This window comes from Falco biarmicus, chromosome 9 (genome assembly GCF_023638135.1).
Source record: "Falco biarmicus isolate bFalBia1 chromosome 9, bFalBia1.pri, whole genome shotgun sequence".
Taxonomy (NCBI): Eukaryota; Metazoa; Chordata; class Aves; order Falconiformes; family Falconidae; genus Falco; species Falco biarmicus.
In genome coordinates this window covers 26,984,304-27,006,512 of record NC_079296.1, presented here as the reverse complement: position 1 = coordinate 27,006,512, position 22,209 = coordinate 26,984,304, and the positions used below count along the sequence as shown (strand labels likewise).

The 22,209-nt window shown below is 40.0% G+C and overlaps 1 protein-coding gene across 7 annotated transcripts in view; it reads right to left on the bottom strand.

Annotated features, from left to right (window-relative positions):
* BTRC (beta-transducin repeat containing E3 ubiquitin protein ligase) overlaps window positions 1-22,209 on the bottom strand; it is a 119,826-nt gene that overhangs the window by 36,893 nt on the left and 60,724 nt on the right. For 5 of the 7 annotated variants that reach the window (XM_056351537.1, XM_056351540.1, XM_056351538.1 and 2 more), the window contains one exon: window positions 21,924-22,013. The exons of the other annotated variants lie outside the window; for them this stretch is intronic. In XM_056351537.1, coding sequence (XP_056207512.1) covers window positions 21,924-22,013 — 90 coding nt within the window. The remainder of the gene's footprint in view (window positions 1-21,923; window positions 22,014-22,209) is intronic. 7 annotated transcript variants of the gene reach the window in all.

Here is a 22,209-nt window from a genome sequence, read left to right as displayed (position 1 = left end):
AACAGTGAAAATAGCATCAATCTACCTGCATTTCCCTTTCTGTAAATACAGGGTAAGTTTTCCTTTCTTCTTTTCATCCCACTTCTGAGAGTTACTTTCCTGTCATATCAAGAATGTTATCAGTGTGGAGCATACAACGTGAGAAATTTCTTCAATCCTCATGCACTGATGCATCCCATTGTAAATCTATCTAACAAAAACCAACCCTTTCTTTAATTTCTACTATAATTGGCTAAACATCTAAGAACAAATTACATGCTGAGTAAAGTAGCTTCTCCTTACAACAGTTTAAAATATATTCTCTTTTAAATATCAGTAGGTCTTCTAATGCGAAAATTGTCCTCCTTTGTGAAAGGAAGGGAATATTAGACTTTAACATTGCATGCTATTTAATAATAAACACCTCTGCAATACCTCTCACTTGTTTCCTTTATTTTCAGTCAGCTCACAATAGCCTGTATCAAGTCTAGTGTTAGTATACTCAAAACCACACTATTTGCATCTTCTCATCTAAGAAGAACAATATGGGATCATGCCTGGAAAAAAAATACGCAACCTCTGATACAAAACAAAATTAAACATTAAGAGAATTCAATGTTTCCTACCACAGACCAAACGAACAGATGCACCATTCATAGCCTGTTCCTTTGATCAAGGGGTTAGAGCTCCCTCTAGCACTCTCGAAACAGAAGAGCCATAGATGCTAAGCTGTGACTATCTGGTCTCATCCAAAGCAGTCTTGGGTAGGGTTGTCCGTAATTTTTATTTGATTTACTTCTTGCTGTCACATGAATAATTAAGAATACATCCACTAGTCTATCTGAAATTCAGGAGAACCAAGTGTCAGGAGAAATTCACTCTATAACTGAATAAAAATACTCAGATTGCTATAATTAACTGATCTCTATTTTAAAATGTAATTTAGGACCAGCTGAAGGATTATCATGTCATCTGTGTGTACAACGTGAAATGTAGCAAGAAACAAAATGAAAAAGTTGTTGAAAATTTTCAGTTTTCACAGCATAAAGAAGTCTTGCCATCTCACCCTCCCTTGCAGCTGACAAACATCCCAAAGCAGCTGACAGGCCGCCTGCAGTTGTGAATTACGTGTTTCTATTTCACCATCAAATATTGAGTAACGCCACTTAAGTAAAACTCAAAAGGTGTAACTCTGCTGAGTTCTGCACAACGCTGAAGACAGAGAAACATCTCGTAACAGAAACAGTGTCAGCCCTTTTCAATCATAGGTTATTATTTATTAATTCTTGATAAACTGAAAGCTGGCAGTACAATGTAAATATGAGAAAGGAAAATGGGAGACAAGTCTTTTGAGTTTTACTTCTAACTCTCCCACTGCCTTCTTGCACTGCCATAGGCAAGTCACTCCATTTCATGAGTCTATCAGTTAAACAGATGTATCCTAACAGACTTAACACAGCTCAATGTAAGCGACAAAACACAGCTCAATGCTGAGAACATCTTTGGAGGCCTCTGCATGAAAGGTGTTTGGTGAAGGCAATGCTACCAGGTGACATTGCACCACGCTCTACACAAGTGCAAACTTCCCCTCAAGTGCCAGTGAACAAATTTGTGACTTAAAAATGAAACAAAACAGACTCATTAAAAAGGCATGGCCTCGACTTCACCAATTAGAAAAAATGCAGCTGTACTAATTGTTTCAGCAGCCTTTCAAAGCAGAATCAAAAGTTGAGTGTGTTAAGAAAAAATCCCACCTTGAGTTTTCTCAGACTGAGACACCGCATCCAGGTACCACTCCTACAATCAATACAAACATGGAAACAACTCACACACCCCTGAAGGTAAGTGCCCTAGGGAGGGTGTGCTTCAGTTCAGTTCCTTTACACATCGAATCAATTTCAACATGTAACCACCAGGGGACTTCTGAACATTGCTTGGGTTTAGAAGTTTGCAATGTTAATGTCAGTATGTGACAGATGAGGAAATACAATAGGATGTGTTAGGCTATCCACAGCTACGTTTTTACGTCTATGACAAGTCCAGTAAGAAAGACCAGAAGTAACTAGACCCAAGTAGATGACAGAAGCACCTGACAAAAACTTCCCAGCATCGCCCGCCGGTGTCCCTCAGTCCCAGCTGACAGCTGTCCTTGACATTCTGAGCCCGAACTCCGTACACAGTCCTGCTGCTGCACCCAAATCCTGAAACACAGACCTTCCCTCCCACGGTACTGATGGCATACAAAGTCCTTCCTTTTATCCCCTTAAGAGGACCTGGAGAAAAGCACTGGCAGTAATTTCTTTCTCCCCACACCTCTCGCATGTGGCAGGAGAGGATTACAGTCCGATACCTGACCTGTCCAGCAACAGCCAAAGGACATCTGAAGTGAAAGCGAGACCTCTGCAGTTGTGGATCGGTTAGTGATGCTGGCAGCCCTCAGCTGCATGCCTCTCTGGGCTGACCCTGCAGCCCACCTGTTCTTGCCTGCACCTTCACATCACCCTGGCTTGCATCCGAACCAGAGACAGGTAAGAGAGACGTTGTACTGACTGAACTGCAGTAAGACACGGCATCAGCAGCACTTCCCCACACACACATACCCAAGTGCTGAAAATTCTGAGATTTCTGATCACTTCTGTATACCAGAAGCAGCGTATCTCTCATCTTCGTTTAGGAAACAGTTTGCAACCACTGCTCTTGTGCCTTTGTTATTTCTGGACTGTGTAACTTAATGAGATCCTTTGTGCTACCATAGGAGATCAAGGGAGGCAGTAGCTAGTGCCAAATGTAGCCTTTATCATGCAAACATACTTCAAGTCTTGGCTTCACTTCTGGTGCAGTGGAAGACTCTGTAAACAGACGTTCTGTGTAAGTAAAACCCGAGAGAAGCAGGTACCTAGCAGCAGAGGTTAACCAGCAATCATGAATTCAACATTGACCCTGCTCTGAGCAAAAGGTTGGACATCCTAAGGTCTCTTCCAACCTAAGTGACTCTGTTTCTAACCTTATAGTCAAAGCTCTTCTACACTTCCCAGGCTTTTGGAGAGAAAAGGAATTTAGATTTTGACTGAAGCTAAGTTATAGTTGTCTGATGTTGAATGTACTTCATTTATTACAAGCAAAATCTGAACTTCTTTTTAAAAAAAATGCTCTGGGCTTCACAAGCCTTTGCTATTGTATCATTCAAGCCTTTGCTATTGCATCGTTCATTCTTTGTAGCAACTGAATACCAGGTTCTTCAACAAAAGGTAAGTTCTTCAAAAAGCAGATACACCTGCCCTCTGGCTTTGCAAGTTGAGAGCATGCAGTATTCAAGGGACCTGTCTGGACATCCAATCTTGACTTTCAATTCCATCCCTCCAACTATCTAAGATTTTTCAAAAATTGCTCATTTTGTTATGCTGCTTGTGTTCTCTAAGAACTGCAGCTAATTCTCTCCACAGGTTATTAAATTCCAAACCTACCTTCACTTATGACCTGAACCAGTTTAAAACCTGAGGTCTCAAACAATGAATTAATTGACCGCAATGCCTAATAATCTACAAACTTCTACATGAAATCTAAAAATACTCCCAGCATTACACTCCACCTCTGAACTGTCCAGGATTACAAATTATGATCCAGAACATGGCTGACTATCTAAATTAACATGGCAGGAGAACAACCTGATTCAACTCTGTAGTTCAACCAATTCTGCAAAATCCAGTGACTTGAAAGAAAACAACACATGCACATAAGTGGCATTAATTAAGCAACATTTTTATTACCTACAATCAAAGACTTATAAGGAAGGTTTATTTGTCAGAAAGAGGGCTTTCTTTGCTGAGAAATTACAAGTCTTACTTAATTAACAATCTAATTTTTTTGTAGTATAGTTGTTAACTTAAGTATTTTTCACTTTTATTTTCTTCTAAATGAATGTTAGTCTAAGCACACAAGCTACTGTTTAAATTGACAGAAGTGGGGTCAGAACAAACAATGGTGAAATATTTTAATCGTCATGTATTTTAACTAAATCCTCAGTTTGTGGTCACTTGTTAGAAGGGTTTAATTTTGTGCTGACAAGCCTCAGGAGGATCTCAGACTTTATGGATAGGAGAAGACAGCTAAATCTGAACCTATGCACACGATCAGGACAAACCTATCATATTCAGCGCATCATGGAAGCACGTTTGCCTGTTGGACACAGGACCCAAACAGCCTGGCTCCATACAGTGCCTTCTTCATTCCCTAATTTCAAACTACTCTATGAGCTGAGCAGGTAAGGACTACTTGCCTGTGAAGATTCTATTACGGTAAAATAAGTAATTGCAGCTATTTTGAATACCATTTTCAGGTCTGTGAGGGCAACTACCTCATTGCTTATTTTTAATTTTTCTCTACAATACGGTTCAGCAACGTATACAGTCAGTACTGCTATTTGTCTCCAAGCTGCAGCCTCAACAAAGCCGTCAGTCACATGCAACAAGGGACTACCTGCCTTCTTGAAGTTATCTTAGATATGAGCTTCCACAGGCAAACTAATTCAATCTGTTTTTGTAAATTACAGATTGTGTTAAATATACATGAAGGAAAATATGGAACAGATTCTTTTACTGCACAACATGAGTTATTTCCCATTCTAGGTTCCCTCTAAGAAAACTCAAAATCTTAAAATCTGCCAATTAGTGGCAGTGACTACTGGTAAGACCTAATCCAGTCAAGCAGTAGTATTCACTGTGTACTGCAAAGTGCAGAACAACATTCCAAAAGAATGAAGGGACCAAGATACCTGACAATAAGGAGGAGGAACATGCAGTCATTTGCCCAAGCGTCCTTCTCCTTTCAGAAGAAACGCAGTTTTAACTGCTTTAATGTGACAGTTAAGCCATAAGCTTTGCATCAGCCAGAAGAATTAGATCTTTACATGTATATGAGACTTAATAGCTGCAGTACAGTTTAGGACAACAATTTGACAATTTCTGTGTAAGAGACAGCAATCTGAAAAATAAACATAAATAAATCCCTCCTAGAAAACAAACTCCTCAACCACAAATGCTCAAACATCTTCACTGTTTCTCTTTCCTCATTTCTTAAATTAAGCCACTCCCCAAGGACCATTCAATTATCGTAATAAAATAAAGAGGGTATGACTGGTTTCTAAAAATACACGGGGATAAACACCAGAACAGGAAGAACAACTATTAAAACAAAATAAATAAACAAGCCAAAGAACCAGTGGTACAATCCCTCCATGAACAAGCTGGCTTGGAAACTCAAGAGAGGATTTCCAGTCGTGAGAACAATTGGGTTCTGAAATCATCATCTGATGTAAACAGAATGGAAAATAGACCTCAGACCAAGTTTTAACTGGTTGTAAAATGGAACTCAGTAAGTTCACTAAAGGGACAAAGTAGCTGTCTGCAAGACAAGAGGCTGGAACCAGTGACCTGCAAGGTCCCAGAAGGTAGAACGACACAGACCAGTCAATATCCTGTTCTGCAAGAGAACATTTGTCACCCATAGCTCAGAGTATACCTGAGAAGGCACAGATGCAAACTTGTTGACTGGTAACTGAGCAAACTGACTTTCAATGAGTAGAGAACATTGATGGACTGTAGGTTCCACTCTGTTAAATACACAAAGGTAGGGCTTCATTCCTCTATCACGAATGATGAGCGACTCCTTCACCCACAAAAAGAGCCATCAATTTTCAGCCTGGCATGTGTCCAATGAGCTTGAGCACACACACAATTTATGAAATGTACAACCTACACCTTTCCACTAGGTGAACTGCTGAGTTGCACATGACACAAGAAACACTCTTCTGGTATGGTTTTACCCATCTATCTCAGCTCCAGCAGGTTCATAGGTAGCTTCAGGCTGCCATGACGATATATTCACTGTGTCTGTAGTTGGTTCAACACCATACCTCTCACAGACTCTGATGTAATTGTAACAAACGTAATACACGCGAACAGATAATCTCTTTTCATACCTTCACTGCCTCCAGGTAAACTCTCATAGAATCTCTGGAAAATCTCTAAGCTGTTAATTCACGAGATGTCTGGATGTTAGTAACGTTAGAGTCTAAGTGACCTCAGAGTCCCTGATATGGAGATATTTTGGCTGGAAAAGTTACCTTGAAGTCACTTACCACTGACTGGGAAGATTAGACTGTGACCTGCTGGGCAGTCAGCTGTTGCAACTATGAACTCAAGCGTCTCCAGGGCCAATTGTCTACTGTCTCCATAATTAGAAGAAAAGATAGCCGATTTCAACATTGTTGCTGTCTTCTGCTAGCATCTACCTTTAACTGACCAGTTATCTGGGTATAGGTTGTAATGGATATCTGCCATTCTTGGGACTGTGAAGACCAAAAACTCAAGACAGGCACCAGCTGCAGCCCAGTACGGCTCCAAATCAATTCTTATGACCAGCAGGATCAAAACTTGTCCTGCCAGTCAACAGTGACCTACTTCAAGAGCCAGAATGATGGAAGCAAGTGTCTGACCTCCACACAGACTGTTTATGTTGAATCACTTGAGGTCCCCACATAAAATGAAGAGTTCCGTAGTTCAGTATCAGGAAACTCTGAAAGTACATGTGTCGCCACCTGACAACAGGATCTGAAGCCTGTTGATCTAGTCTTTCATATTTAGAAGGGATTCTAAGTGTTAGTACTTGATCCAAAGAAGTTGCTATGGTGACAAATGGTCAGAAATGAAAGTAAAGACAATTAGATATTCGGAAGTAAACTGAGGGTAAGACATCAAGTTCTCAATGAGAACTGTTTTAGTCTATTAAACATTATTGTAGCAGATGAGACTGCAGATTCAACAGCGCTCCTTGCATTTCCCAGCTGGTAACTTATCTATGCAACCTATAAATTCACATTTCTCTAACCTTACCTTTGTAGGAACTACAAGATGTATTTTAGGGACTAGTACTTTAATATATCTATTGATTTCATTAGTACAGCTAAGGTTTTATAGTATCTTTAAAGACAAATCACATTCTGTAATAGTTCATAAATAACTGTTTAGCTATTAAAACCTTAATAGGTAAACTTACAAAATTATTTGTCTTTAAATAAATGTTCTCCTTGTGTTTTTATATTATTAAAAAAAATTTAAGGTACTTATATTTTACAGATCAGATACCATGTTTCATTACTTGAGAAACAAAGTTACCATGTATCACATGTTGACTCATACTATGTATGAAAAGGGTACAATTAAAGTCAAGTGAAAACTTCTGAATCTTCCAACTTTCAAAGTGTTTCACCTATAAAAAGATCCTACTGTAATTTTCAAGCAAGGAAGTATTTCTGGGGAATAGTAATACTGATTATACAGCTGGAAAAACCACACAAAACCTTCAGATATATACTTACAATTACTTTTTCAAACACACAAAAACATCTTCTGAGTTAAATTTCGTCTGAAAAATGTGACCCAGTTTAACCTGGGGCGGGGGGGGAGGGGAGAGATTTTAAAGAAAATATTGCTGACGTTCTGTCAACAGCTAGTAGAGATGTTGCTAGCCCTTAAAGACCAAAGACAGAATTTGATAACTGGAATAAGTAAAATATAGAGAGTTTATCTAGAAGTAGGAAAATTCTAACACATAGTAGAAAGAGACTTAGTTTTGGCTTCACGAACAATATTCAGGAAGGCTTTTGGTGTGCTGGACAAAGCATGTATATTCTAGGAAGTGCACGTGATAGGAACCATGGAGTCTAGCACTCTGATTGGGGCCATCACAGGGGAAATGCTTCAGGAACTTTTGTTACTTGAACACGGTCTGGTGTGGCCTTGGTTGCTTAAGCATCTGTTTCTAGCAATGTTCACTGAGGTTGTGGGAGCTCTTTGAAAGCGGGTGAGAAAGAGGGCGAGAAAGAGAGGGTGAGAAAGAAGGAATGGTTCTGGGAAAACTTCTTCCTGTATAAACTCTGATGATGTAATGATTTTCTTTATTAGATCCAAACTAGCCTGGCTTGTCTGTATGACTTGCCTTGCAGCAATATGCCCTGCAGCAGTTTGTACATGGATTCTGGATAGCTTACTTGAAGATGAAAGCCACCCCTCTACAGAGGGAGGAGTCCTGGCTGGGTGAGGATCTCTAGATCGCAGAAGCCAACAGAGCTGTAACCTCCTTAGAGCACACACAACACTGTGTGAGAACCTGGCTGTACATCAGAAGCCTCTGTGGTGGCCTAAGGTCATCACTAGGCTTTACAAAAGTAGGTATATTGCTCTGTGGGGTTCCCTTTTATGTCAGTCCTGATGTCCAGAAAGTTACATTCATACGAGGAGTATTTTAGAGGGAGTTCAATGAAGAGGTGATGGTTAACTTGTGATTAAAATTGGTCGGAGTCCAGAAAGTGAGCAAGTACCTCTGTGAAAGGAGAGATGAACTTGCACTTAAAGCAGAAGACTAGACTGCCAGTATGGCTAGAGGACAACTTTTACTCCTGGCTCTCCACAGGTTTCTGTCTGAGCCTGGTTAAGACACAGCTCTTCTTCTGAGATACTATGCAGCTACCTTGCAGGGTGTTGCAGAATTATGTTAATGCTCCCTAAGCTGACTGAGCCTCAGAGAGAAGACACGAAGTAGTAACACTCTACACACAGATCTGATCCTGAAGGATGGCAGAGGAAAAACTTCAGAGAGATCAGGCAAAAAAGGCAAAGTAAGACACCCCAGACAATGATTTTTCCCCCAGTCTCAAAGCAGCTCTTAAACTGAAGGGGCCTGAACAGGAAGAGCTGTGCATGGGGGTGGGAGAACAGAGGCTGGAAAACTGCAGAGAAAATGCAAAATACAACTTAATTTGAAAAATATGTGAAACCTTTTAAATCAAAGTAACATAAAATAGGATCAAAAAAAACCCCAAAGAACTTCTAGCACTGACAAAATCATCCAGTTGCAAAACCCAACAAGGACCTACAACAGAACTCTTTTACTAGGTTAAAAAATAAAGATTAGCTGTATGTTCATTTTAACATGTATGTAAACATTAACAATCCTTAGGCTGCCTATTAATTCACATGTGGCATATTTACACTATTTATGATATTATACCCCATGCTGGGACATCCCATTACAGAGTCACGGTAGTGGCTCCATGCTTAAGGTGAATTCTGTAACACATCGCCTTCTTTCCTGTTATTCTGCTGCTGTAAGATTACTTTTGGGCAAGAATTTACCACTTGGTTTCAACCCACAAGGGAATCTCTTTGGGAACTGACAAACTGATTTAAGCAGCTGTGGAATAATTTACTGGGTTTATATTTTATTAAAGGAGAACAAAAGGCTTTGAGAGCTTTGTGTGTTTTATGCAACAACAAGAATGTTTGGCTTAGAAAGTGTCCACTTCTTCTTAGACTTTCCCCTTGTCTCCCATAAGGATCATGTTTGATTGCAAATTTGACTGCACCCATTGGCAAGTGCATCTTTCCCAAGATACATGTCTAACACAGCCTTTTAAAAATGCAGACAGACCTGGGGAGAGAGAAAGTGCCACAGGAACAGAGCCCAAATCAGCATTAGGTGTATATAAACAAAAATAATGCTTAAGCTTCAACTGATAACACGTTTCCAAATCCCCAAATGTGTAATAAGGAAATGTTAAGCAGCATTATACCCCTTTACAGATGGAAGAACTGAGATGGAAAAGCAGAACATGACAAAGACAAAAGATGTCTCAAAATCTGAAGCCATAATTTCTAATCTAATATTCCTCCTGTGAGGCCTCATTGCTTACTATAAATAAACTACTTCCTCCCTAGCTTTCAACTGTAACACTAACTTTGGAACTTCACCACAAAAAAAGGATGCTGTGAGTCCAGTCCTCACCCCAAGAAACATCGGAAGGATTAATTAAGGTTTTTGAAGCACACAAACTACAGGGGAAACCCCCAGGAGGAAGTTTGTATTTCCATATTCTGACCAGGGCTTGAAAGGTATGCAATAAATACAGCCCAGGGCACAGAACAAACACCACAAATAAAATAAAATATTGAGCAGCTGTTAGTTAAGTGAATACTGTTCATCCCACACACCAAACTTTATTTCTGCCTCAGGCTGCAGGGAGTGGAAGGGAATCAGACTGAGGCTGAAATAAAATTTTACTTCAAAGGGTTAAATAGTAGCAAAGTCATAAAAATTTCAAACTGTTTCTTATAAAGGAAAACATTAGGTATTTTTTACAGGCAGAACCACAAGCCCCACTCACTATTATATTAGAAATACAAACGATTTAGATAGTACAAAAGGTCTGTGGTTTACCAGGTCAACTTTTTTCCAGAGACACAGTATCTTTCAAGCTACAAAAACTATAGGGATATCACTGAACTCGTACAAAGCCCCATCATTTTTAGAGGGGGAGGGAAAAGGTTACATCACTGCTACAAAGTAAGAAAGTTCAAAATACTATAGTAAGCAAAGATGGTGAGATCTGTCTAGAACTAAAACCCGAAGAAACCAACCTCACCCGCACCTGTTTACTGCTACCTACCTAAAGGTAAGCAATGCAAAGTTGACGGATGGGTGTGAGCTCACAGCGGAGCCACACAAACAGCCTGTACAGTTTGCTGTGTGCAATGCACTGATTTTTGGCTTCTCTTGCAGACTGGTTAAGATTTTACTTGCTTTTCAGTATCAGAAAGTGGGATACCTAGAAGTGAAGAAAGCCCACGTTCTGATTAGAAAAACAAAAGAAAAGCAGCATGGGCACTGTGTGCAGAATGAGGAGCTTCACTCTTCAACCGTTACAACTTCTTTGGGAATTATGGGGAAGGAGGAAAGAAACGCCTGAAAAACACAATGCAGAGAGCAAGGAAGAAAGAACAGGAACCATGTTAATCAGAAGTAGCTGGATTCCCCTGCAGTGCGTACTACTTTGTAGTATTTTTTATTTTCTTTACCAGAAATCACCCCCTAATATCACTCTTTCCCCCACATTATTTTTTCCCCTTTACAAAAACACTGATTTTCCTAAGACTGGTATTCAGATCTGACAGTCATTAATTCCAGTGTCTATTTTTAGAATATACTTGAGAAAACTGCAATTTTATCAAACCACAAGGGAAAGAAAAAAAAAGATCAAGTCAATCTTCTCAGCAATTACAGCAGCCAAATCTTTCAAATTACAATTTCTTGTTGGTAAATGAATAAACTGAAAAATACTACCGCAAAAAAAATGAACAACAACAACAAAAAAACAACCAACAAAAAGGAGCATTAGGAAATCACTGCAGTATTTGATCTCTCTTTTTGCTGCTGAAAGCCACATGGCATGCATGGTATTTTTAACTGAGGAGTCTCATTTCAAATACATGCTGAGGAATCTTATTTCAAACATATACTAAATAAGGAGGGGAGTAATAAAACAGGCAGTCCCTTACTCTAATTTTATCTGTCTCCCTCCTCTCCTTTCCTTCATGCAGTGAAACTTTAAATCTAACATCAAACCAAGTCTCTCTCTCTCTCTCTTTTTTTGTAAACAGTGATCAACATTTTCCTAAATGACCCCCGAAAGGACCTACTTTGAAACTACTCATTAGTAACAGCCATGTTTGCAATATTAACCTGGATGTGGCTGTTTATTAAGATCTTTTAAGGGGTTTAGAATGAAGACACACTGCCGGTGTACAGGGAGCACAGAAGGGGTAATTTAAAACCCATGTTTTTCCTCCCCCTCACCGAAAACATGCCCAGCATTGTGCAGCTGTGCTGCCAGCTTCATCACTCCCTCCATCTCCACTCTTGCTAATTAAAAGGTTGATCACAGAACAATGCTCTTCTCATTAATTTCAGCTTTCTGATTGGGCAGGATTCCCGCTCGCTCCGCCTGATCTTTTCCACACTGCTGAAGTTAATGTGACAGGAGCCCGAAGATGGATTACCCGCTGCCATATTGCCCATCACCTCCAATCAGCAGCTATCTGGGTAAACTGATTGTTCTAATTTGCTCTCATTATTTTTACAATATCAGGAGAAAATAACGCACACAGCTCACTGTCAAAGCCGTGAAAATCAGCCATTAGTTAAACCCAGACACTGAGTGGCTTTATTGGAAGCACTGCAATTTATTGATGCAGCTTCGGTAAACTAAGATAATACCTGCCCTCTTTAAACACACTTTTTAAGGTGTATTTATGTTGAAAGAAAATACTTATCAGGATACTTTTGGAAACACACACGATCTCAGGCTGTTACCTTGATACGCTGGCAGACAACAAAGATTAAGAACAATGGAAGCTTGACTTCCACATAAAGAAGGGCAAAATATGCAACATTATCTGCACGGCAGCCAGCCTGAACATCCCAGGTACTGTTTTACACTTTAATAAAAATCATCTCGCTGTTAATATGACAGATGAATATGTAAAACCACTCCAGAATCACACAAAATATAGTACTATCATAACGGCAAACATGGTACAGGCATAATTGTGTGAGCTGTGCATGTACAAGGTCAACACTTCAGTTTGGGGTTTGGTGGGTTTTTTAGTGGTTTGGTTTTTGGGTGGGTTTTTTTTCCCCCCTAAGCAAAGGAGCCTGTGTAGCCAGGCATCAAAACACCGGGACTGAAAGCAGCAGTTCCAAATGACTCCAAATGATAAGGGAAACTGTTTTGTACAGCTGGGAACTATTTTCTCCCCTGTGAAAAGGCGTTGTGCTGCCACAACTTGGGAATGATTCAGAGCAGAAATGTCAATCCACACCAGAGCCTCACAGCAGCCCACAGCTAAGACATGAATATAGTATTGTTAGTGGTATGAAGTCAGGCATTTTTACACCGCAGTAGAGGTAAGAACTACATTGAAAATCCTGGACTTCTGACAGCCTCTGTGCTGTGTATATAAAGGGACCTACGTGATTTTGCCTGCTGCCTATCTGCATCTTAGCAAAGGGAAATGCTAAATAGAGGGATTAACAGAAATATGATACCTTAAATCTTGCTAAACATAAACCTTAAACTGGTGGCTACAATGCTGTAACTCACAATGTGCTCTAAGAGTGACAGGCAGAGCGCAGCAGACTGATTTTACTTTTAAATAATATCTAAATTAGATTAGTTCTTTGTGTAGATCTGCATGAACCAGAGGGGACATTCATCATTGTGCCAAAAAAGTTAAATTCACTGGGGTACGCTCAAAGTGAATGGTTCTAGACCTATGTTTTATCTCTCAGACACATCATCAAGATGCTGTGCCAATATGCATGAAGCCAGCTAGGAGCTGCAAGAAAGACAACGGGAGAGTAACTGGATACCAGAAAAGGTTTAATTTTTCCCTTTGTAGATTATGAATTGCTTGGGACAGGATCTGTGGTTTCTCTGTCTTGTAAGCACGGTGCATCCCTTTCAATACTTGAGCTTCTTTTTTAATATTTAAACGGCTTAAATATGAGGAAGGGTGTTCTCCTCCCTCCCCCTCCAAAACAGATGTAATTCTAGTTCCCCCTCCTCCCTCTGCTGTAATTTAAAACACTACAATTTTCATTACTGCTTTTTAATATTTTTAAATCCTCATCAGTTGAAGCCTTGCGTTTAGGGGTTGATTTTTTCCTCCCTCCTAAAAAAAGCCACCTCCCAGCTTTGTTTGGTATCTCCTTTGACCCTTGCTAATGGTTTTCTCTTGGAGGGGCGTGCCACGCTTTTCTCCTTAAAATTCCTGCACTGAAAGACTGCACCACACCACACTCCACAAAACGTGCTGATGGCACAAATTACAAGCCCCCAGCCGAACACTCCAGCCCCCACCATTCGGGCAGATTTATGTGGGCTCTTGCTGACGTTATTACAAGTCAGAGTTTATTGGGAAATTGTTACATTATGCGGAGTGTCTAACAAATTGCTTATGCTGCTATAATTGGATTACAACAGCCGCTTGCTCCCACCGGTAAGATTAGGCAAGTAGGACTCCTGCCGATCTCTGAGCGTTAGCAGTAATTTTATTTGCCTTGCCTCTCTCTTTCCTAACAACATGCCTCTTTCCCTGCCAGCTGTCTGCTGAAAAGGCACAGGCTTGTTCCTTGGCCCTAACAATGCAATTACAGCCCTGCAGATCGCACTGTTTGTGCATTAAGTACAGAGCCAAAACGAGGCGAATTGATCGTTTGACTTTTGGAGGAGCCATGTGATCTCTGCGTGCGGGTGATCCGGCATGCATCAGTGGGCAATGCTGCAGTACATGCCTGATGATGAACTCGCTCCACACTATTTCCCCTCCCCTGTCTGCTCCTAACAGCAAAGACACTGGAGCCTACCCCATGTTAACTCCCCCTGGTCTACAAAAAAGGGCTCATTTTTAGCAGCTCTCTGGCTAGGCTGAACTCAGAACTCAGCTCTGCCTTCCGAAATGTGATACTCGGCCACGCTCACAACATCCCTGCAGTGGGCTACACTATGAAATGATCACTCCAGCGTTTCACACCACAACCCTTAGACAAGAATTGGGACATATTTTTCAAACAACTTCTTCAATTCTTGCATTTCAAAAATACTGGAAACATAATGTCATGTTAATGGTATTTGCATTCTGTACCATCTAAGGGTGCCGCCACTGCAGATGGCTATTTAAGAAGCGATGCTTCTCTTCATGTTTGCCACCATTTACCACTAAAGCCACCGATGACTGGGATTCTAAACTGTTTCACATTTTCAGGACAAAAGATCCCAAAATACTTTGTAAGTGCAAATCCAGTTTGTTTCATAACTCTTACCCTGGTGAACACTCCTTAAAAGCTCAATGTGCCAGGACCTGAACAAAGACCTCAAGGCTCTAATCCTTTACACCAAACCAGCAAACACTTGGGGTGGAACTACACAGAACGTGCGTGTGTGTGACACCACACAGAATACAGGCACAGGGGAATTTTGATTAAGGACACCAGGTCAAATTCTAAATTTTAAAAGATTTCTATTACCTCTTCACTGCCTGTATACTGAGGGAAGCCCAGGCTGTTCAGTTTAGGAGGGACCTCAGGAGTTCTCCAGCTCAATCTCCTGCTCAAAGCAGGGTGCATTAGGCGGTCAGACCAGGTAGCTCAGGGCTTCATCTAACCTGGTCTGGAAAACCTCCAAGGGCAGAGGCTGCAGAACCTCCACAAGCAACCTGTTCCAGTTGACTGTCATCACCACGAAAAAGTTTTCCCTTAAAACCAGTCAAACCTGAGGAGGATCTTCTAAGAGCCTTTCCAGTATTTACCGAAATCAACTTCACAGGTAACGGAATTTTGCTTTCTCAAGATTCTGAACCCAGGGCTTCAAAAAGTAGAAACATCTCCATCGAGTTCACTGAACTCTGGAAATTATTCTTCACATTTGCGTTATCACCTGACTGACCATCCTTACTGCAGAACTTTGAGAATTGATCTCCAGAACACACTTAAAAACCCTCAGCTATAAAGCAGTTAATATTACTAATTCTTCAAAGTCTCTTTTGCACTTAAAAAAGCCCAAGTCTCATTCTTTTATATTTTGTGGCTTCATTGACATGCAAAGTATTTTTGGGTGGTAAGAGAAGCAGATGAGACAACCACTCCACAGTGTTTGCTTAACTGAAGACTAAAGAAGCCTGCTTACATGTAGTTTAACACTCAAAAGAAACTCTGAACAGCTGAAATGCCTTATAAATAGCTCAGACCCAGAGGAAGTGCAAACGTCTGCATTGTGAATTGTAGATCTTAATTACAGACAATGGCTGGTACAGCAAGTAGCAAGGAAAAAAAAGTGAAACAGTTGCACTGTTCATGGTTGGCAATAATTCTTCAGGAAAATATTTACTATCAATCAGTTATGAGAAAAGGGACTCTGCGCTCATAAAACAGCACGTTGCTTCTCATACCAGGACCATTTTGCTTCAGCATAATCTGAATTTAAACAGCTTGTTTCCTGCGGATATAATTTTGGAAATAAATAAAACAAGTCTATCAAAATCTGGAGAACGTGTATGGTGGGGTGGGGTGGGGGGAGCAGGAATATCACATTTCTTTCTCAGTCATTTGTGAAGAGGTTATTAGACCGAAGGGAAGCTAAAGCATAAAGGTTGTCTTGACCTAAAAAAAAATTATATATATTATATATATATAAAATGAGAAACTTGCAATTAAGATAAAAGTAGGCATATTACTAAGAAAGGAATATCATCATTAGGTCAAAGCTTTTAGATATACTTCTGATGCTGTTTTTTACCTGTGCTGTCTAAATACTGAGAATTCACAGTTTCAAAGCACCTTTTGAACATTAAGTAATCCCAGCAATGTCCCTGCAACATCCACCATTAACACAAGCCTCTTTTTACACAGAGAATATCCACAACAGAAGGGTGAAATGACATGCTTAAATCTCTATTAGCCAGTAGCTGAGGCAGCATTTATTCCAGTTTGCAACAGCCTCAAAAACTGTCGTCCCAGAGAAAGGTGTATATATATCCAAGCCACAAAAGGGGACACTTCTATTGAGAGGTTTGGAGCTGGAAGCATATCCACTGACAGCCTCTCTGCATCATTACACAGAAGCGTAATACTAAAAATTAAGGTATGGAGGAAAATACTTCCCCATTAAAACAGTGGAAGGAACATCAGGAAATTGAATGTAGCTAGTCAAATACTATTTGTTCATGATTAAATTGCTCTAATTTCAATCTCAAGGACTGGAAAGGCTTCAAAAGCACTGGAAAACTATGCATTATCTGAAGATATACCATCTCAGTGGTATATCACAGCAGAAATCTGAGTTGGTTGTGTTGTTCATGCAAAGTAAATACAGGGACATTCTCAGGAAAGAGAAGCCATCAATCTGTGACATAAAGGGACTTAAGAGTACAAAAGGGACACTCTTCAGATCAATTTGTCCTACTGCCAAACTGGAATATCCAGCCTGGAACCCTAAATGTTTTGTTCATTAAAGAGTACTTGTGGTTTCTCCTTTGAATTCATATAAAAATTCTGAGCTCAATGTTATTATTGTGCAGATTTTTTTTTACTCTAAAAATTCGGAAGTAGCAGTGCAGAAAGAACTGACAAAGAAAGGTAGATTTCAATTACCAGCTACCTCCACTACTCCTTGCTTTAGCTGAATCATCCTTGAATGTAAAATGTGTAGCTATAGCGAAACAATACTAGGCATCTTTGAAAGAAAATTTCACATAGCATACTTGAAGTGCTGAGCCCTGCTCTGTGTTTCCAGAATGGAGCAGAACATAGCTCTGTCCCCCTGTACACTACAAACAGCCTGCCAAGCAGGCAGAACATCACTACATGCTTAAGCAGGACTTTTCATCCAAGGGTCAGAAAAGCATCATCCAGTTAAATTTCACTACATTTCTGCAGGAAGAGTATTTTAATTCAGTTCCAGTTTTGAAGAGAAGCAAGAAAAGCCATCGTGACCACACAGAATAAAATCACAGTGCTAAAAATAAGGGGTATAAACCCCTCTGGATTCCTAGTTCAATACTGTAACCACTGCAGCATGCACATCTAGAAGTATGATGAACAGAATCCATGATTCACTAGAAAACACAACATGCTTAAAAGACCCTGAGAAGTCCCTTGGTTTGCTGGGTCCTTAACAAGCAGGACCAGTTATCACATGTGTGTAGCAAGGTGTGGTCTGAAACAGAAGTTAATTTTTCAAGGGTGGTGTGCATAACCATTTTTCTTCCTCCAATTTCATTTAGATAGACACAGAAAAACACTTGCAGCTGCTGCTGAGTTCAGAACTAAGTAGAAACCTGTGGATGCTGTATGACATTTAGAAGGTGTCTGTGTGCTGTCTCTGGCAGGTATTCCATAGGGTGCCTATCTCTGGCACATGTAGGAAAAAATCTGATGTGCGAAATGAACCTGAGAACACTTCTTTATATAGCAGATACAGACAAACTGGAACTGACTGCAGGAGTTGACAAACAGTAAAGACCTATCTAATGAATGCAGGAAATGTGTAGTGACTGTAGAACTCTATGAGATCAACTGTACACCAGCCTCTTGCTGGGAAAGAAAAGAGCACTTTGAATCAGAGTATTTCCATGATCCAGGGAAATGCAAAACCTAATGTACTCCAAAACAATCTAATGAACAGTAAAACTCAAACCCTAATACAGCCCACATTATGAAAGTGTGAAAAGGTAAGACCTCCGTTTGAAAACAGAAACATATATAATCCACCCAAGTGAAGGCTCAGCCAAGGAGACTGGAGACACACCAGAGCATCCCTGACAGCACCGGAAATAGAAAGTGTGAAGGTCACCACAGAAAGTAAGTGGTCCCGGGTGCAGAACAGAATAGAAACTTGTTTGCACACCCAGGAGCATCACAAGAATCCTAGTGACATACCAGATGCCAGGGGATTTTTAACTGTGCCCCTCTCTAATTGAGGATGAAGCACACACCAACACCATTATCTGGCCTGAAGATACTGGCTTACAAAATATGGAACAAACAATAGGAACAGATGCTCATTTGGCCAGATTTCAATAAGCCTCATTAAAACCAAACACCCTGTCCTTGGAGCTCAGGTTCATGCTATATTTCTACTTTATTTAAGCACCTAGCACCAATTCCTGAGAAAGTTGTCCACTTTGTGGTTGCACACCAGTATTATCATAAAAAGAAGTCCCCTTGCGGACATTTTTTGGTTTCTGAAGAGACAAACAGGAGGAGTTTATATGTATGTGTGTGTGTATGCACACATCTAAAAACACAGTTAGAGACTGCATTTCCTTTTAAAATACATCAGGTTAAATATACATCAGACTTGTTGGTCACTCAAAGACAACTGGCAAAAAGATGCCAAGAGATTACAGGAAAAAATTCTGAGGACAGAAGAGTACTGATGATACAAGATCACAGAGGTGACACCTTTGCATGACAACATATAATATTTAAGATCCCACCTCTTCAGTCAAAACATGCACACCCCATTGAAATAATTTCTACTGCTCTTACTTGCTTCCGCCTAAATGTGCCCAAGTCCCACCAATGGAGTTTCAGAGGACAAATATCAGAAAAGCCAGCCCAAGAACAATATGCAAAGATTAAACAGAGCACAATATTCTACTTTTATTTTTAAATGTCTGAATAAAACTAGATAATCCATTGGTTTGCAAAAGCCACTGAGCACCTGACTGTACCGGCAATGTGACACTGTATAGAAAACCTGGCAGACAAGGTTTCCTAAAAACCACAGACTTCCTTGAGTGGTCAAAAAGACAGTGGCCCCATGCTACTTTCTGTACTTAAAAATGCTTATCTGTTTATTATAAACTTCTTTTCCCTCTATTTTAGAAAGAATGCCAGTTGTTAGGTTGGTAATTTACACCTGGATGTCCCGTACAGAAGCACTTGTTCACAAGAGAGTTTGATGGATGGACAGTGCTTCAGTCTGAAAAAAGATGTACACTGCCTCAAAGGAAACTGCATGTCATTTTGTGAAGAATCTTTAGAAACATCAGGCACACAATCAGTAAATGGCATTAATACAGTCTTAACAGAGCACAATTTTCTTTTTTGCAAGTAGGTGCAGAACCAGAAATTCTGTTTTCAGAAAAAGAGAAAGATGCTTCTCTTGCAGACTGACTGACATGTCTGACAAGTATGTGATAATGCTGACTGTGGTTCCCAGTCAGAGCTGATACTGCACTGCAGAATCATAAAAGGTAAATCACGATCTCCAAAGCAATCCATTTTATCTTTCACTGCCAGTTTAAAATAAAAAATATAAATACAAAATATTGAAAACCCTACAACACTTTTGGAAAAGTGCTGCAGATGAAGAAACCCACAGCTATACTTTCCAGTACTCACCCTCTTGACAAAACATTTTAAAGTCCAAGGCTGTAAGACACATCAATCATGGAGGATAAAACTCGCCATATGTACAAGACTAGGAGAAGGCCTCTGAACTCCTTAAATCCCATTTAAGCCCTTCACCTAGGGAACATTTAACAGTTGTGCCATTCGCCTATGCCATCACTGAGCCATCTGCATTTAGCTAACTGGATTTATAAATGCTTCAACACTTCTGGAATTTGAAAGACAAGCTTTCTTAGAACTGATCTCATTTTGGTTTATAGCTAGGAAGGCAAAAGAAAGGAGTACAACAGCCAGGCAAGCTAGCACTAGAGGAATTATACTGCCAGAAAAGTCCTTATGTTTTCATACACACACACAAAAATATACATGTATGTGTGTGTACATATATGCATGTATACACGTTTTTTCATATATATATTTGCGATGGCAAATTGTCTTAGAGCATGCATATATATTGTCTTACAGCATATAGAGACACAATACTTAAAAAACCGTATGATTTATCTCCAGGGTGATGGTTCAAATTCATCCTCAACAACATGAAACAAGACTTGCTGTTCCTGTCTTCAGGCCTACTGACACCTTTTACCACAAACCCACTGAAAACATAATTTTAGGAGACCTTACCATTTAAGACATTAGGATGTTAAAAGGTATGTCATTTAAGAGAGGCATCACTTAAATTAGCCGTAGTTCTTGCACATCCTTGCTCCTTAGTAAGACGATCAGGTCAAACAAGATGCTAAAAAGCAGATGGGGTTGAATGGGTTTATTCTAGTTAGCTTGCTGCGAGCTGCTTCATGGCATCGGAATAATGCTGTACGACGATATCATTAAGTCAGACCTGCTCTGGTGCCTTCCCTAAAGAGCTTCACCTACTTTGTTTCATAAAGCACCTTAGGAAGCAGTGCGCAATAACCAGTCATCTAAGTTAAGAATGGAGGTGTTGCTATTAAATACTAGCACTTCGTACCAAGATTAGTAGCTTCTCTCAGAAGTGCTTCTCCAGCAGAAAGTAACCTGGCACGTCAAGCACAGTTTATGACAGCTAAGCCACTTGCAAGCACCATGACAAAACTTTTATGATGGCCAATTCCCTGACAGGAATCAAAAGTAATGGGACATCCAAATTTCACCAGCAAAATCCCAGCAAAGATTTAGCTGGAAAATTATCTTAAAAGTCAATACAAAAGTGGCCCCCGAAGGGACAAGGCACCTTTAACAACCATTCAAAGTATGAAAACAAACAGAACAAACACCCACAAAAAAAACCAAAAAACTTCAAGATAGATCAAGGAATAAATAACTGAAAGAGAAAACAGGCTTTTGAGTGGTCAGGTTTGTGGTGAGAGAAGAGCAACAAAATGCCAGCTGGTTTCAGTAACAGATGGCTGCACACACTGATCTGTCCTGCATGCCCATTCTGAACTTCCTTTCAGTGGAAATACGAAGCTTACACAAGGCTAAACGCATCCTTCACACAGCCTTTCTATACATACTGCATCACGGTTCAAATGTTTTCATTCACAAACAGCCCTGCATGTATATTGTTTTACTCCGGTTAGGTTGAATTTTAAGAAAAGAAGGTGGCTAATGGCACCTCATCTTTTCCAATCACATTTACTACAATTCTCCAGGAATGACTTTTCTCTGATTGGCTAATATATCCATTTTCTTACCATTCTGACTGCAGTATCTCCCTCCTCCTCTTCCCTTAAATTCAAAGTATTTTAATGAAAGGTGTTTCTTTTTGCACCTCCCCTCTGGTAGCTAGGAAAGGGAACCATGACACAAAGAGCTCTCATGCAGTATTTTAGCATGTATCTGGACATTTATCATTTGAAGTTGGCACAGCTAATTACATGGCAGGCAGAGGTCATCCCACTGGAAAAGCCTATTACTTGTGTAGCAGAACGAACCCTTCAATCCTAGATAGCTCAGGACTCAAGTAATCATTTCAAACAGAGAAAAACAGCAAGTCTGAAATCTCTACACTGAAGGACAGAAAAGTCTACCCAAAATACTTGCCGATTAATTTATTTTTTTCCTAACTGTAATTTTTAACAAGAACTTTTCTTTGATTAACAAAGAACAATCTGCTAAAAAAACCTCAAAACCAAAGCCATTCTCTTACTTACTTTGGCCACACAATTTTCAGTCTTCATAGCAGTGCTTCCTAGACATACTGTTTCCTGGTTTAAGCACAGTCTGGCACAGCTGTTGTAGGTCTGCAGAAAGATTAAAACGGTTATGAATAGAAGAACACAATTTTCTTTCAGGCACCGCATTTTTGGCACAGGAACCCACGACAACTCTTCTACATTTCCTTTTTCCTAAGGTGTAAATGTTTCAAACCAAAATAAACTATTTTACAGCAAAAGCCTATGTTCAGGGCATGCACATCCTCTGAGAAGAGATGTACAA